Source organism: Camelus dromedarius, chromosome 16 (assembly GCF_036321535.1).
Source record: "Camelus dromedarius isolate mCamDro1 chromosome 16, mCamDro1.pat, whole genome shotgun sequence".
Lineage (NCBI taxonomy): Eukaryota > Metazoa > Chordata > Mammalia > Artiodactyla > Camelidae > Camelus > Camelus dromedarius.
Window position 1 is genome coordinate 14,696,220 of NC_087451.1, and position 16,043 is coordinate 14,712,262.

The following is a 16,043-nucleotide window of genomic DNA, read 5'->3' on the forward strand; positions in this document are numbered from 1 at the left end:
TACACCTGCAAGTATCACTAAAGTTTGTTTTGGGGAGATCAGCCATTATTGGGCTTTTTCTACTTTTTCCAAATCTCTATTATACATTAAATTTTTTTTTCTCTTTGGCGAGGAGCTGCTATTGTAATGCAGCTGAATTAAAGCTCCTTGCCAAAGCTATGTCACTGTTATATTTTAATGACAGATTAGTAAGAGAAAGCTACTAGGTTTTGTGTAATTTTTTCCAAGGCCACTCTGAATCCTTTTATTAAGGACTGAAATCTTTTATTTATTCCTAACAGTGTCTTTTCCTTATTGATTTTCTTCATCTTTTCAAGTGCACATAGAACAGCATCACAAGCATACAGCGCTGATCGGGTCGCTTTCTTGTTAGTGCCGCTGTCTACATGTCATACTGCACCGGTTAGAACTTTCTGAAGAGTAGCTGACAGTAACGGCTGTAATAGATGTGCTTACTTTAATTCTGTGTTATCAGACCCCCCCCCCAATGTTTCCCCATTAATTATAAGGAGCTTTCGGTTTTGCGCACGCACACACACACACACACCACTTTTATTCATGATAAAGTAGTTTACTACTTATAATTTTAAAATAATTTAAAAAATGATTACGAAAGGACTGTCCTCCCCGCTCCTTCTGAACTAACCCAGACACCCTCGCTGGGGACGCTGACAGGTGAGTTAGGGTTGGGACACAGAAAGCAGGTGTCAGACGAGCCTTCTCCTTCTCCCTCCCCTTGTTACCCAGAGCTCCTCAGATTATAGGTCCCACAGCCGCACCCAGAGAAGACACTACCTCCTGCCTTGCCCTTCTGATCAACCCCTGAGCTTCCAAGGTGAATTTGAAAAGGAAAGAAAGAAAAAAAACCAAACAGGCTTGTTTGTGTTTTTCAAATGAGCATCAAGAAATGAGTTAGGGGGTCACATGACCAAGAAGGAATTCTGACCACATCAAACAAGAGGGAACCAGCTTGTTTGCTGGACTTGTTTTTCAAAATTTCAGTCATTAAAAAAAAAAAAGAAAGAAAGAATGAAAGAAAAAGAAAAAAAAAATCAGTGACCTGCCTTCAGACTTACCCTGAGGAACTCAGTCCTTTGGAGAAAGTCAAGGGAGGGACAGTAATCTCTGCCGTTTGGTTTTAATGGCGAAAGACAAACGTGGGTGCCAATGATCGAACAATTTAAATGTGTATGGCTGTAGAGTTAGTAAAATGCCTTCACTGATTGTCCTTAATAGATAATGACACAAATAGGGGAGGAGTCATGATTATGATCATTGCCCTACATTACAGATTAAGAATCTGAGCCCTAGGGAGCTGAGTCTGAGTTAAGTCTCCATGTCACCTGACTAGGAAGTGAGGAAGCCAGAATTCAAACCCAGTTTTGCCGGAGTTTAAACCCCACACACTTCCTATTTCGGGGTCACCTTCGTCAAGTTCCTTCCTGCTCTAGAATGCAACCATCATTTTCTGTTGCCTCCAGGAATGAGCTTCTTACCATTAAGCTATACGGTTCTGACACTGAAAGCATCCAATACGTGCCTTTTTAAAACACAAGGCTCAACATGGACAGACCGCACGCAACCCTCCACGTGGCCGGCTCTTTGTGGACACGTGCCATTTGGGCACGGGCTGGGGGACACAGAGTACAAAAGAAAGCTCAAATGGATCAGCATTATTTCCAAAACCAGTCTCTGGAGGAAGGTTTCAAATGCAGGTCCTATCGAAAGCCAGCACACAGAGACTCATTGCTTGTAAGGGGCTCACCCAAAAAAACAGCAGTGCCACAAGCAATCCTCACACCAACCCTGTGACGCAGGCATTGTTATTCCCCATTTTCCAGGTGAGGAAACTGAAGTTAAGCAATGTCCATCCTATTGCTGATAAATAACAGCGCCCAAGATGTGAACACACTGGTTCCCTTGCCTGTGTTATTTTTAACTACACTCCACTCTTGTCTCTGGTGGACTAAGATCTGGGATGGACTTGTTATATATTAATCGAGAACAGACTCTTGAATGTGGGCATCCAGTGATGGTGACATACGAGCCAGGGTGTTGGAAACTAGTGAAAAGCTGGTCCCTGCAAACAAGCTCCCAGGTGTTTGCTAACGCTGCGGTGTGCTGTCTTGGTCAATCATCAATCCAATAACATACTGCTCATTAGGGCGCTGCCGAGCAGAAGAGGAAGGAAAAAGGGTGTCCTGCAGCTGCCTTTGGAGCGCCCTGGCCCCGAGTGAGGCAGTTTGCTTCTTGGGAGGAAGGGCGGGAGGGCTCACAGGGAAACCCCAGGGACCTTCCAGCAATAGGAGAGGAGACTTGGAGGGTTTCATCCACTGAGAAGTCGGGACGTCTCCTGCAAGGCCCCCTCCTCCAGGGAAGTCTGGGCAAGCCTTTCACTTGTTTGGGTCTCCATGTGACTTGGGAGAACTCACGCATCCTTGTCTGTGCCTCTCACGTGGTTTTTGGTGAAGCAGCAGCTTAAGGGATGAGGAGCAGGCAAGGGGGCTGCAACACGCCTCCCACAGGAGCATTCCTCATTTCTATTTGCAGAGACCACTACCCAGGAGTGATCAGCTCCAGTCTGCAAACTAGATTTGGCTGGGCCTGGCGCTCCGCTCAGAAACTACACTTTGTTTATTCCTTCAGGGAGCTGGGGACTCAATCGCCTGTGACTTACTGTGCCTGTGTTCCCTACATAGCACACACGTCAAGGTCTAAAATGGCATCTGCTCCCTGCCCCCTCCCCCTGCTCGGCCCGACCTGCCTCTGGGTCAGACACCTTGAGGGAAGGCGTGCGGCTCCACCTTGACCATGGAAACCAGGAACTCGCGGCTCCTCCCTCCCCTGAAACACGGAGCATGACCTGAAGAATCAAGTTTTCCATATCCTTCCCTTCTGAGTGTCGTAATGCTTGTGTTCACTCCCCTGCTGCATTTGTGCTGCTGGAGAGTTAGAACGTTGAAAATTCCACGTCAAATAGCCTATTCCTCACCGAGTGTGCCAAACTGACTGCCTAGTGGTGGGCTGTGGTTATGGGCATAGAAAACTTCACTTAGAGCGAAGAATACCGCCATTCATCTAACCACCACCTCACTGTCATTCACCGAATATTTACCATCACAAACACTGTGCTGAGTACTTCTCCTGTGATCACATTTGTTCCGCCAACAGCCCAAGTGTTATTACCCACATTTTATAGATGAGAAAGAGAGTGCTAGAACCCGCCCAAGGCTACACAGCTATTAAGTGCTGGAGCTGGGATTTGAACCCTGGGTCAGCATCATAACTTCAAAGTCAGCGTTTCCCACTCCATCTGTAAGCCCCGCCCCACCCCACCTGCCATTTTGTGCTGTGATCTTCACTGGCCTGCCTTCCGTCAAAATCCCAGGGCAAGAAGCGCCTCCACCTCTTGTCATCCACTCAGTCCTGACTTAACTACTCTCCCTGCCAGCACCAGGGGGCTGGCGAGGAGAAAAAGGGGGCTTGTTTCAAAGGGAGGTGCTCTCCGGGTTAAAAAAAAAACCTGGCTTTGGAGGCCCTGGGTTGGGGGGGATGAATGAACATTTTATCAACTCAAATGTCACTGGCAGCCCCAAAACAAACAGTGTCCCACCCGGCTTGCTCCTTTATGAGGCATTCAATCAATAAAATGAGAGCAGAGCTCTGTCAGATTTATTGGCTGGGTTCAAACCGAACACCTCTTCCACCCGCCGAAGCCTGGGTCACCGGTCCTACCTTTCCGTTCCAACTCTGGACGCCCCCGTTTTCGCCTGTGGGGCTACAATGGCTCATTGTTTGAGGCAGGCCTTGTGAGAAGTTGTGTTTGTTTTGCCTCTTATCTTATCAGCTCCAGAGCTACAATGGCCCAGGTGTACTCACCATTTTACCATCAGGTGAGAGGAGATTGTGGCCCGGGTCCAGGCTGGCTGGAGAGACTTGCTGTAAAACCGACTGGCTAGTCACCATGGCGCTGTTGCCATGGTGACTGATGGTCGAGGAGGAAGTGACCTCATTGTTTCCCTGCTGGCTGTAGCGCACTCCTGCAAAACAAGGCAGACCAAACAGCCAACATTAGTGCCCCCGGGCCTGGGGAAACACCTGTTTTCACGGGTGGATGACAAGGGGAAAAAAGTTGCCTTCTCTTCCCCTGTCTACCCATGAGAAGTTATCAGCTGTCTTTCTCTCGGGTAGAGGCCGCATGGCCTCCGCTTGAATTCTGGAATGTAAGCTCCGTGAGGGCAGACGTTTTTCTCTGCTTTGATTGTTGCTGTATTCCCAGTGCCTTGGCACTTGGTATCCACTCGCTAAATATCTGCCAAATGAATGAGTGGATTCTGCTTGCTGATACTTCAGCAGTATAGTTCTTCTAGGATTTAGGGCCTTCTCTTCTTGGCTGGAGAATTTTTGTTCTCCAAAATGCCTTCTAGAAATATTTCCCTGGCATTGCTTGACTATGTAGGGTTGCAAAGTAGACATTGACCCATTTTCCAGACAGCCACGTGCCCAGTGACCATTCCCAGAGGCCGGGGACACAGGCAGAGCAGGATGGAGATGGGGCCACAGCTAGGAGTCTTTGGTTCTGGAACTCACGTTCCTTTGATGGGGTCCCATTTGGCTGACTTCCAGGGCCAGGGGAAGGTGCGTCTGCCCAGAGGTGGGGCAGGGAGCGCACACAGGGGGATGAGGTTGTTCAGTGAACCACTGCAGTTTGGTCAGCAAGGGAGGGGAAAATCAAGCATGTTTACAGCCTCACTGCTCTGACCCTCCCTTTGGCTCAGGAACCAAAACGAAGGTCTGTGCTCAGGAAAGCAACGGTGCTGGGCAGAGACCAGGCAGCTGAAGGAAGCTTAAAGGGGAAGAGAACCTGGGCCCAGTTCGCAGAGTCAAAGTCCTGCTTAATGCGCCCATGAAACAGCCAAAGACAAAGCCAGGGGTGGTTGGGGCATCTCACCCTCAGCTCAGAGCTTAGAAAGACAGTATTTGCTTTTTTTGCTTTGGATTTGACAAGAAGGTTTGGGGGGTTCCCACCTGCAAGGGAGGGAGACCAAATGCCTTAGGCTTAGAATCATTATTATTATTATTTTTAATGGAGGTGCTGGGGATTGAACCCAGGACCTCATGCATGCTAAGCATATGCTCTACCACTGAGCTATGCCCATCACCCTGCCCCCACTTAGGCATGGAATTATTTGGAGAGGCGGGACCTCTCTCACTGCATTTGCCCAGTTCCCCAGGATGAAATATACAAATCCTGTTGGCCTGCATCCCACCCCACCCCCCACCTTGCCTCCTGCCCCCATTGGAGCCCCACCTTCCCGAGGAGGCTACAAAGGTTCTCGGGGGGAGCCAGGCAAGTTGTCACAGCCAGCAGCCTCTAATCCACTCAGACAAAGCTTGTCAAGAAAAGACCAGAGCCGGTTTTCCTCGGATTGTCCGAAGGACGTTACCCAAGGCTGATATGACCTAGAGCTTAAGAGGGCTGGGGAGAAAACAAACATGCTCCAGCAGGGTTCTAACCTTCAAGAACAACTGGTTTGACTAAGAAGTGGCTTGATGCCTGCTCTTTGGGCTTCTATTGTTTGTTTCCCTCATCCTTTGATTCAAGGGGCTGTTAGTGGGGGTGGTGTTGGCAGCGGGACAGCACAGGAATTTGGTAGTTATAGGTCTGGGGCATTTATTTTGGGGGGAACAGGAGCCATGAAGTTGAAAGAGAAAACATCCACATCTCCAAACCCATACCCCCTGCCCCATCCTGTCTGTCTGCCTCCGTACCTACCTGCACGCAGCCCCCTAGGTCTCCTCTTTACCACCCTCTACATCCCATTGGGTTAAATCAGGTCCTTTTTCTCCACTCATATCTGCCACTGGGTTCCCAGCAGAATGCTTTATCTAGGAGAAGAAAGATCTGAAACTTGTGAGCTCAGAAGACAGAGCTAGCTAGGTCCAATAGAAAATGGGGAGACGGATTTCAAATCAATAAAAGGAAGGATTTTCTAACAAGGAGGGATAATGGGAAATTATACGCTCTGGAGCTGGACAAACTCGTGTTTCAATCCTGACTTTGCTCTTAACAGATATGTGATCTTGGGAAAATCACTTCTCTCTCTGTGCCCCAGTTTCCTCTCATAAAATGAAGAGAACGCTTCCTGAATAGGGCTCATTTGGATTAGGGATAACGTCTCTAAAGCTCCTAGCAGAATGCCAAGTGAATGGCTACCATGGGGATGGGTGCTGCTGGGGGGCGGGGGAGCTGGTGTGGGGATGGACCCCAAGATATTTGCCCCAAGACTCTAGACTTCTAGACAACAAAGGGTAGACTCTAAGTACTGAATGGAGTTACCTTTCCATGGAGAATTGTTTCCAAAGAATCCTGCTCTGGTGGAATCACTGATTCTCTGTCCCGGAAGCAGTTTGGGAAGGACTGGCCCTTGCCCTCGTGTTCTTTCCTTTTGGAAAAAAAAGACTTCACCCTGTTTTTCTCCGGCTTCCTCTGACTCCCTGACCAGCTATTTACCTCCCCGAGATGCTCTGCTCCTGAGAGAGCAGTGATAACGCTGGGAGTCAGGTGTGTTTGCACCTCCCAGCCTGTGCCCATCATCGATTCGGTCTCAAGTCAAACAGACGCTGATTTTTAGCCTATTTAATTTGGCTGAAGGAAGAAGGCCAATCCTCTGATGATCAAATATGGGTTGTGGGGAGCCTTCTTCCCTCCCCTGGGCGACATAATTATTTATTTAAAAATAATTAACCAAGGATATCCGCAGGAAACAAAAGCCTTCTTTACCAGGGAGCCTGGCAGGAGGGAGGCAAGAGCCATTCCTTAGAATCCAGGCGGCATAGCCCAAGGCTGCTGTGGTTTGCAAGCCTTGTTTTCTCCCCCAGGAGAACTTCATTACAGGAGGCATATAACGGTGGAGCTGCTCTCTTTAAAGACTGATGGGCTGAGCCCTCTGCACATTCATTTAAAGATCTCTGCTTGTGAGATAGCGTGTGGCTAGGGAATAGGGGATCCCTGTTTTGATCTCAGCTCTGCCATCAGTGCATTGGGTGAGCTCCAGTGTCCTTACCTCTAAGCCAGAGGACTGCCTTCTGTGGGGAGGGGCCATTATCACTGCAGAGCGTGGTGGGAGCCAGGCACAAGGCTGCTCATTCACTCCAGATTCACCTGTAACCTTTCCCACTGATGCTCCTCTCACCAGGAATTTGGCAATCGCTCCGGCTCCTGAGAGGGTGGCTCTAATCAGCCAGCTGCCTTAAAAGGGGGTGTGGAGGTGGAGGGTCTATCACAAGGTCTCTGCTGGAGAGACTAGGAATAGGTGCTCTCCTTAGAGGAAGGAGAGGCCAGGTCCTTGTGTATTTCACAAACTCAGAAGAGCGCTTGAAAGGAGGACGAAAGCAGGACAGGCCCTGGTGCCAGGTGACCTGGTTTAAATCCTGGCTCCACCACATCACAGCCGTGTGACCTTAGGGAAATCAACCTCCCTGAGCTGCAGTTTCTTTATTGTTAACAATTTCCATCCCTTAGGTCATCGGGGAAAAGACTGGATGAGTTAATGGGTATGAAACGACCCAGACCATGCTTGGGACGTACCAGTTCCTCGAGACACATCCCTTCCTCGCATTTTGGGGTGGTCTTTGTCTAAAGCACATTTTTAGGCAGGCTGAGTTCACAAAACTTCACTGAGCACCTATCATGTGCCAAGCACTGTGCCAGGGAGCCTGTGTTAAGAAGTGGAATGGCATCTTCCCTCCTCCCTTCACCACTGCAGGCTCTGAAAATGGGCACTGACTGGCCAAAGATGCCCAGTTAATAGCCACGAGGTCCCATAGGAGAAAAGGAGATGCCAGAAGGTGGTAATGTACCTTCCACTCACTTCCTGGCTCAAGTCACTAATCGGCCACGTCCCCATCGCTGGCCCCAAGAACCACAGCAAAAAGCATCTCAGCTGGAATCCAGAGACATCCCAGAGGTCTTGGCAAGGAGGTTATCTACTCTCAGCTGTTCCTAGTCCTCAGCATCACGTGTGACGACTCTATTTCAGAATTCCTGACAGCATGTGGGACACAGACAAATCATCTGGTTTCTGTCCAGTAGGACTGGTCAGAAGTGACAAAACCTGAAAGGAGTTTATGGTTCCAAGACGCTGGCATCTCCATGCCCTGCCTTCCTGCACCAGGACCCATCTCCAGGGCACCCTTCACACTGCTGCAGCCTGAGATTTCTTTCCACCACAAAATTGCACCATGTCACTGCCTGTTTGGAAACCTCCAATGGCTCCTCACTGCCTTCTGGAAAAGCCTTGACACCTAAGACTGGCAGAACTGAGCCTCTGTAACTCTAGTCTGCCTTATTTGTATCATCTGTCACCACATCCCATACAGCCATACTCTCATTCTGCCATCTCCTGCATCTGGGTCTTTGCTTATGCTGTTCCCTGTGCGTGGAACACTCTTCCCTTTTTCTCCATGTCACATCCTTTAAGAAGGCTAAGTGTCATCTCTTCTGAGACGCTCTCCTTAACTCCTCCTGCTAGTTATCTGCTCCACCCTTTGTATTTTACATGCAGTAGAGACTCTCACAGCAGGAGCTGATCACCCTATGCTAAAATGCTCTGATGATATGTTCACTTCTCTCTCCCTCTTAAAGAAAGAGACAGCTTTTTACTCATTATTGCATCTTCAGAGGCTAGCTCTGATTTGACTGAAGGAATGAGCCCTCAGGAGTTTTGAGTATCCTTGCCCTGGAACATGAGAGCGCCCCTTCTGGCAGAAGGAGAAATTACAGTCAATTCTGCAGTAACGGCTGTATTAAATACGTGGATCTGTTCCAAATATACTGAAATGTTAGGGGGTAATTCGAGTGCAATATGAATTTCACATTTGAAGAATTCAGAAATCTGCACCCAGCCACACAGAAATACGCCAAATGTGTGCGCACACACACACATCCTTCAAACATCTAACAGCTACCAGCGGTTCACCGCATGATCCATAAGCCACATCTGCCCACATCTGGAGTTACAACTGTCCAAGTTCAGATAAGGCTCATCCACCACCTCACGAGAACTCACAAGCTGCAACCCTTCTGACACCCACTTCCATGGGCAAACTTTAGGACCTTATCAAGGTAAAGTGCCTTATTTATTTTTGTACAGCATTTATGTCTTTCCTGAGCATTTAACAGGTGTAAAAAACTCTGCTCATGTTTTTATTAGATTCTTATCTTTTTTAAAAGGTGTCACTGACGAAGTTTTTGAGTATCGTGCCCTTAACCCCATTTTTTCCCACAAAGCCCTGCAGCTTTTATTGTGTGACTTTGCAAAGCACAGTGGCTTTTATGATGGGTACGCCGGGTTCTGTAGGACTGACTGTGCACCTGCGTTCAAAGACAGATGCCACTGCCTTCCAGGAGGACCCCGGAGAAGAGCTGCCCAGGCTGTAATTAACCACAGGAACTTTTCAGAAACTTGTGTTTGTGGGCTTAGAACGACAGCCCATAGCGCCCTGGGTATCTAACCCAGCTCTCTGCGAGCTTCAAACACCAGCTGAGACCCCATTTCCATGATTCCAGAAATCTACTGGGCACTGGTGTCTAGACACTTCAAACTCATACTCCCTTTGTCTGTCTCTTCCCCTTAACTCTGATGATTCTGGGCCGGTCGACTTCTGAGCCTTGGCATTTATGTCTATAAAAGGGGTATAAAGACCTCCCTCCCCCAGAAGCCAGAATGATGAATGAATAAAATAAGGTGTGTGGGGGGGGGGTGGGGCGGTGGGCGTAGCTCAGTGGTAGAGTGCGTGCTTAGCATCCATGAGTTCCTAGGTTCCATCCCCAGTACCTCTATTAAAAAAAAAAAAAGGAAAAAACTGAGCTAGAGTAGATTCCATGTACATATATACATATATAAACACACACATATAAAAATATATATAAAATCTAGAATAAATTCCATATACATATATATATATAAATAAGGTGAGAGAAACACTGGGTTTTCCTGGGAGAAAATGCTGGGCAAACAAGACCAACATTAGCCTGAAAAGCATGATCAGAATTGCTCTAAGAGAAAGAAGCAAAGAGGTGGGAGGGGGCTCCCGGGCTCCAGGAGGCTCTGCTTGCCCCCACGTGGCCTCTGACACTGAAGCCTGGGGTCCCCTTTCACTGGGGCCTGTGAGCTGCACCCAGAATCTGGTGGGATGCCTTTCACCCTTGACATTTCAAAGCCAATCTCCCATCCCTGATAATGCAGGAATGTTCCTCTGGCCGGTGGACCTCTGCCAGCTAGAGCGAGCGTCCCAGCCACCAACAGAGTAAACATTACTCAACCGGCCAGGGCTCTGTCATACACATTCTTCCCCTGTGTTCCTAACCTCATGCAGAGCTCAGCCCAGCCCGGCAGGGTCTAGAAACGGGGAATTTAAAATCAGGCAGGAGGGAGCATGCAGAGGAGAGAGCTCTTCCAAAAAGGAAACAACCATATCCATCAATTATAAGCAGACAGAGCTGTCTTTCCTATGAAGCCAAAGCACAGAGCTGCAGAACGGGAAGGGGGCCGGGAGGAATCAGGCCAGTCTTGATGGGCCCAGCACTGCATCCTTATAACCCCACTCCCCCTTTCCCCAAGAGGAGTCACGTTCTTGAGGCAAAAGGCAGAGATACAAATGATTCAGTCTGGCGAAATTCCAAGATATTCATTGGGATAAAAGAATGTGAACCATTTTCCCTGCTTGAAACTGCAAACTCCAAAAATGAAAACTGAAAAATGAGCTGGCGTTGCTGCCTCAGCTCCCTCATTGGTCATGCAGGACCATTACCAGTTCTTACCCACATTTCCTTCTCTCCAAGGAAAAAGATGAATGTTTGCAAGGAGTATAGGAGACGAAAAATCTGAAAACCTGGGAGGAAAAATCTGCTGCAAGGTGAAAGCAATTTAAACACTGGGCTGGTTTCAATTCCAGATCTCTTTCTCCCAAGGTGGCTTAGTTCGGAGCCCAATTCATAAGAGGAGAAACACAGACAGGCCTGCAGGGACGGTAAACATTCTTGAACTCAAGGAGTAAAAGTTGAGTGATACTTAAGGGAAGCCCACAAACTGGTTTTCTTATAAAAATCAAAGCAAATGTAACCAAGAAAAGGAAAAAAAAAAAAAAAGTCTTCCAGCAAAAGCGACTTGGCTGAGAACAGGCAAAGCGAATGGGTCCCTGAGAAAATTGCATACCTGGGAGAGGGCAGCCTGTCCTCCCCACAAGGCCCACCTTGGCCGCCACCCCTGGTCCGTAGCAGAGAGCCGGTTTCCGCAGGCCAACACTGCAAGGTTGGCAATGAACCCTCCACCCTGGAGGTGCTGCTGCAGGTGAAAGGAATCAGGCCAACCCCAGGGAATGTAAGTCCTCCCACATGTGACAGGGCATTGACTTGGCCCATTTGACAGGGCAGAATGCTGAGGTTCAAAGAGGAAGAAGTCATTTTCACTACCTCTAGCTAAGGGTCTCCCAGCAAAGCAGCGGGATTCCACAGTGGACTCCTCTCCCTCACTGAGCCCCACATTGACTCCAGATGTGCTGAGCCTCCCATCGTGATACACTCATAGTTAGAAATGATTTTTGTTTTCTTGTTTCCTGACTGCATCTCCCACTGGAATGTAAGCCCCACGAGGGCAGGACCTTATCTGTCTTCTCCGTCATCTCCTCAGCACCTTACACAGAGCCTAGACTATGCTCTGTGCCCCGTAACAGTGAGTGACGAATGAATGAATGACCTGCACTTCAACTCTGACCGAGCAGGGGAGACGTGACAGTGGTATAATTTATCCTCTAAATCTCTCGCATTTTCTGAGGTTGATGGGAGGCATGTATTTTGAAGGAGGAAGAAGGGGGAGTAAGAGAGAAGGAGAGAGGAGAAAGAGATTAAAACAGAATCCAATGAAGAGACAGCATTGATACATTTCACGGCGGAGGGCGCAAGGTGGGTGTGCTGATGAGTAAACATGATGCGGCAGGATTTTCTTTTCATGTTGGAGACCTTGGACAGTGCTTTATTCAGTGTGAAAAGGGCCAATGAGTTGCCTGCAGGGAACCTACCTTTTCCTGCTTCTTGAGGCCTAAGTATAGACCCATCACCTAGGGTGATTTAAAGCGGGGGGAAACGGGCACCTCCATTAGCACAGACTGACCATTTCTAGAAGCTTTGGGCTGCTGGTGGGGCCCCCAAATTTAGACTTGCCATGTTAGAGCCCAGTTTTAGGCCCCTCGGGTTGATTTGGGAGGTCAGAAGGATCAATGAATGGGGGTTTACCATAGCCGCATGAGTAGCTCAAATGCCTTTTTCTCCAAAGGAACCTAGGGTAAAACTAAGAAGGGTTAACGGTGGACATCGTTAGGTCTCAAGGCTGTGGGGGCAGACAGAGCCCTGCTGCAGTCTGACTCCTGGGGTGTCTTTTCTGAGAGGCTGCCTTTGCAGGCAGGGGTAATGTGGCTGCAACAAAGGCCCTGAGGCTCAGGGGACGAGAATGATGATGCTCTAGTGAGCCAGGGTAACGGGAAGGCTGTAAAGCCATCAGCAGACTGAGCCACTGGGTGTCCACATAAAAGTGAGGGCCCATAAACAGACATCTGTATTGTGACCGAAGGGCTAATAAAATTGCCTTAGAAGAGAGACGTTTTCCCCAGCAACCTATTCATAAGCAGGACCCTACTGGGAAGTGACAGCCAGGGAGAAGATCGTTTGAGGCCTGGCAAGTGTCAGAGCTGCCTCGTTACGGGAGCTTGCCTGGCCAGACCCGGCCTCGTCATCACCATCATCATCATCATTACCATCATCATGACAGATGGTCTCTGATCACCCGGCAGGCTCATGGAGGCTGGTCCCACGGAGCAGCAGGTGTTGGGCACCAAGACCCTGGAAGGGGGATGACTACTGGCTTCCATCGACCAGGAGCACCAGTAACCCCCAGAGACCTGGTGGCTGCCTGGAGCTGAGCAGTTTCCTTTCTGTCTCTCCAGATGACTGATTTGCAATCGATCCAATCCCTTTTCTAGACCTCAGTTGCTCAAGAGAAATTCAGGAAGAGGAATTCTTGTTCTTTTCTTGCCTAAGGGATGCTGGTAAGAGATTAGAAAACAAACTAAACTAGTTGAACTAATCAGCTAGTAATCTAAACTGAACTAATATGCTAAACCAGTAGAAATGGAGTTAGTAGACCATTCGGGAGAAAGAATACTATGCCCTTTGAAAACTTCTTGCTAGCATTTAGCACTGAAGGCTTTTTTTCGGTGAACGGTATACTTTAGTTAAGCTGTATTAATGGAAGTGGAGCTAGATGACACTGTTTCTAGAAAATTTAAATAATAACATGCACGTAAGTTCTGTGGAATGAAACTAATTCCATTCAGTTTGAAAGTGAGTAGCAGACTTATAAAACAGGGGATTTATGCATTAAGCTTTTGGACAGGAAGTGCTCAATAAGACATACTGTCATTCCACAAACATATGGAAGGTCTACCATGAGCCAGGCATGGAGACAGAAAGCAAACTTGGGCTCCGATGGGAGTATAGTCCATATTTCTACCACTCGGAATATGTACTGGGTGAGCTAGATTTTTAGAGACTTCAGAAACTACCTTCTTCGTGGTGAGAGTAAGACACTTGGTTTGTTTCTTTTTCTTTGGCAGGTAAGGATGCAAACCCTATGCTCCACCTGGCGGCAGGGTTCTCAAGAAGAAAGAGAGGAAGGCTCATTTCTGTTTCCATCCTTAAGACATCGGGAGATAAATTAAGCATCAGTTTTGTGCCCACCGTGCAAACTGATGTTACACAAATGGGAAATGTTGTCCAGAGGTTTTCCATCCTTGCTGAGCAATGGCTTCATCACCAACCCAATCCGACAGGTGCTGAGTGGGAAGAGGCACCCTGCAGCGGGCAGGGCCAGAAGGCATGGGCAGGCTGGCTGCCACTCAAAGGCCCTGAAAGCGTTAACCTCCAGCAGTTATAGGTGCCTCGTTTATACCCATTATAAATCTGTTTATTGTGACTGGCCCCACCCAATCTGCTGGTGCTGTAAAGCTCTAATGGTCCCTCATAAAGGTGGAAGGCTTCTAACAGCACGCAGTTCCTGAAATGGGGAAGGAGCGAGGGAGTGAGGGAGCACGGGAGGGAGAGAGACAGATGATGAGCTGAACAATAAAATATCACAATGGCAAAGCTCCCTCTGCTACTTCAAACAGCAGAGCCCTGGGCTCTGGGGACTCGATGCTACACACACTCTTCAAATAATAACATGCCAGAGCTGAAAGGTCTCATTTGCCAGAATCTCTAAGACATGAAGTGATTGACCCAAGGTCACCCCTGCTCACTAGTGTCTCTGGTCTCCTGAATCCTAGTCCCGGGCCCTCACCCCGGCTGCCTCACCTCTTCTGTTTCAGCAGGGTTCCATCAGGACTATCGCCAGTGCCTTCAGACTCTAGCCTTGTTCTAGCCAGCCTGGCGATGCCCAGTCCTGATTGTACACCCAAATCACTTAGGGAGTTTCTTGAAACTTCTCGTGCCTGACCCCTTGTTCCAAATTCTGATTCTCAGAGGTGTGGATGGGGTATCTCTTTAATGGAGGTACTGGGGATTGAACCAGGACCTCATGCATGCTAAGCACATCCTCTGCCACTGAACTATATCAACCTCCCTTTGCCACAAGACATGGGTATTTTGAATGAGCTCCCCGGATGCCTTTTACGTGGCCTCGGAAGGAGATTTGAGAACCACGGGCCTTGCCAATACTTGGGTTTCATTGTTTCTGATGTCTCAGATGACAAGCAGGGTTCAAAAAAGGGAAACTCTTTGAAGACGCAACTGCAAACCACAGCCTCATCCAGAACCCAGGGAGAACCAAATCTCTTCCTCTCTCTCGACACCCTGAGGGTTCCTGAGTCAACCTGATGACCCCTTCCTGGTCAGGCACTTTGCTGGGCGCTGGTGTTTGATCACAATAGCCCGAAGGAGATAGGGATGATGACCCTTATTTTGTAGATGAAGAAACAGAAGCTCAAAGAGGTTAAGTCACTTGTTCGAGGTCACACCGCCAGATGGTGGCAGAACCACAATTCAAGCCCAAGCCTGTTTTGGGTGCTGCCCCTCGCTACCCAGACACAGCCATCTGAGGGCGGTCCTGACAAGGCACCGCCTGTGACCGGGATGTGAACTTCCTCTGGGAAAGTTATTAAACACTGAAGATCGTCTGCATGGTGTGTCTCTAACTTGGGAGGGCATACGTCCTCCCAAGACAAGTCAAGAAATTTCTTGACTTCCTGAAGGCCCTGGAGAGGCTGAGCCTCACTGGTCGACTCCCCAGTGGCTGAAACTCACACAGGTGTGCTTCGGATGGGGCTGCTGAAGTCAGAACAGAGGGTAATGGGGAGAGATCTTAAGCAGATGCCTGCTCACAGGTAGAGGAATGTCGCTTCCAGAAAATCAGCCCTGGGAGCAGCTGAGTTCACTGCAGGAAGTTCATTTACCCACCCTTCTCACTGCCCTTTGGTCTGACGTTTGGGGGAGATTCCTTCTTAAGAAAAACACCCATTAAGCTTCTCAGATTTGGCCTCCACCAGGAAAATACCACACCCCCTCTAATTGGCAGGTTCCTAGGGCTAATTACCAGCAAATAGGGGGTACTCACGCCTCCTTTAATTAAAGGAGAGAGATGCCTTATTAGGTACAGGAAATTCAGGGTCATCTTATGTACGTGACTTCGTGCTACGTGGTCATGACCCGCCCCATCTCCCCACATCCGTGGTTCTTCCCGGCTTTCTCTCACTGTTTAGCAGATTTGCGCAGAAAGCCTAAAGCACTGCAGATACCTTACAGATGGACAGAGCAGTCCTTCCTGGAAGAAGGAGTGCCTGCCTCGGACTCAGTGTCCTACAAGGAGCCAGCCTGAGTCTGCTGCAAACGCCAAGATGAGTATCAAGCGGAACTACTCAAGTTCCCTACAAAATCAGGATTGAAAGAAACCTCCAAGAGGGACAGAGAGAAAGGGGAAAAAGAAACCCAAAAT

The 16,043-nt window shown here is 48.6% G+C and overlaps 1 protein-coding gene across 7 annotated transcripts in view; it reads right to left on the reverse strand.

Moving 5' to 3' along the window:
- HNF1B (HNF1 homeobox B) overlaps window positions 1–16,043 on the reverse strand; it is a 52,103-nt gene that overhangs the window by 17,308 nt on the left and 18,752 nt on the right. For all 7 annotated transcript variants that reach the window (XM_031467928.2, XM_010990494.3, XM_064495026.1 and 4 more), the window contains exon 5: window positions 3,880–4,040. In XM_031467928.2, the coding sequence (XP_031323788.1) occupies window positions 3,880–4,040 (161 nt within the window). The remainder of the gene's footprint in view (window positions 1–3,879; window positions 4,041–16,043) is intronic.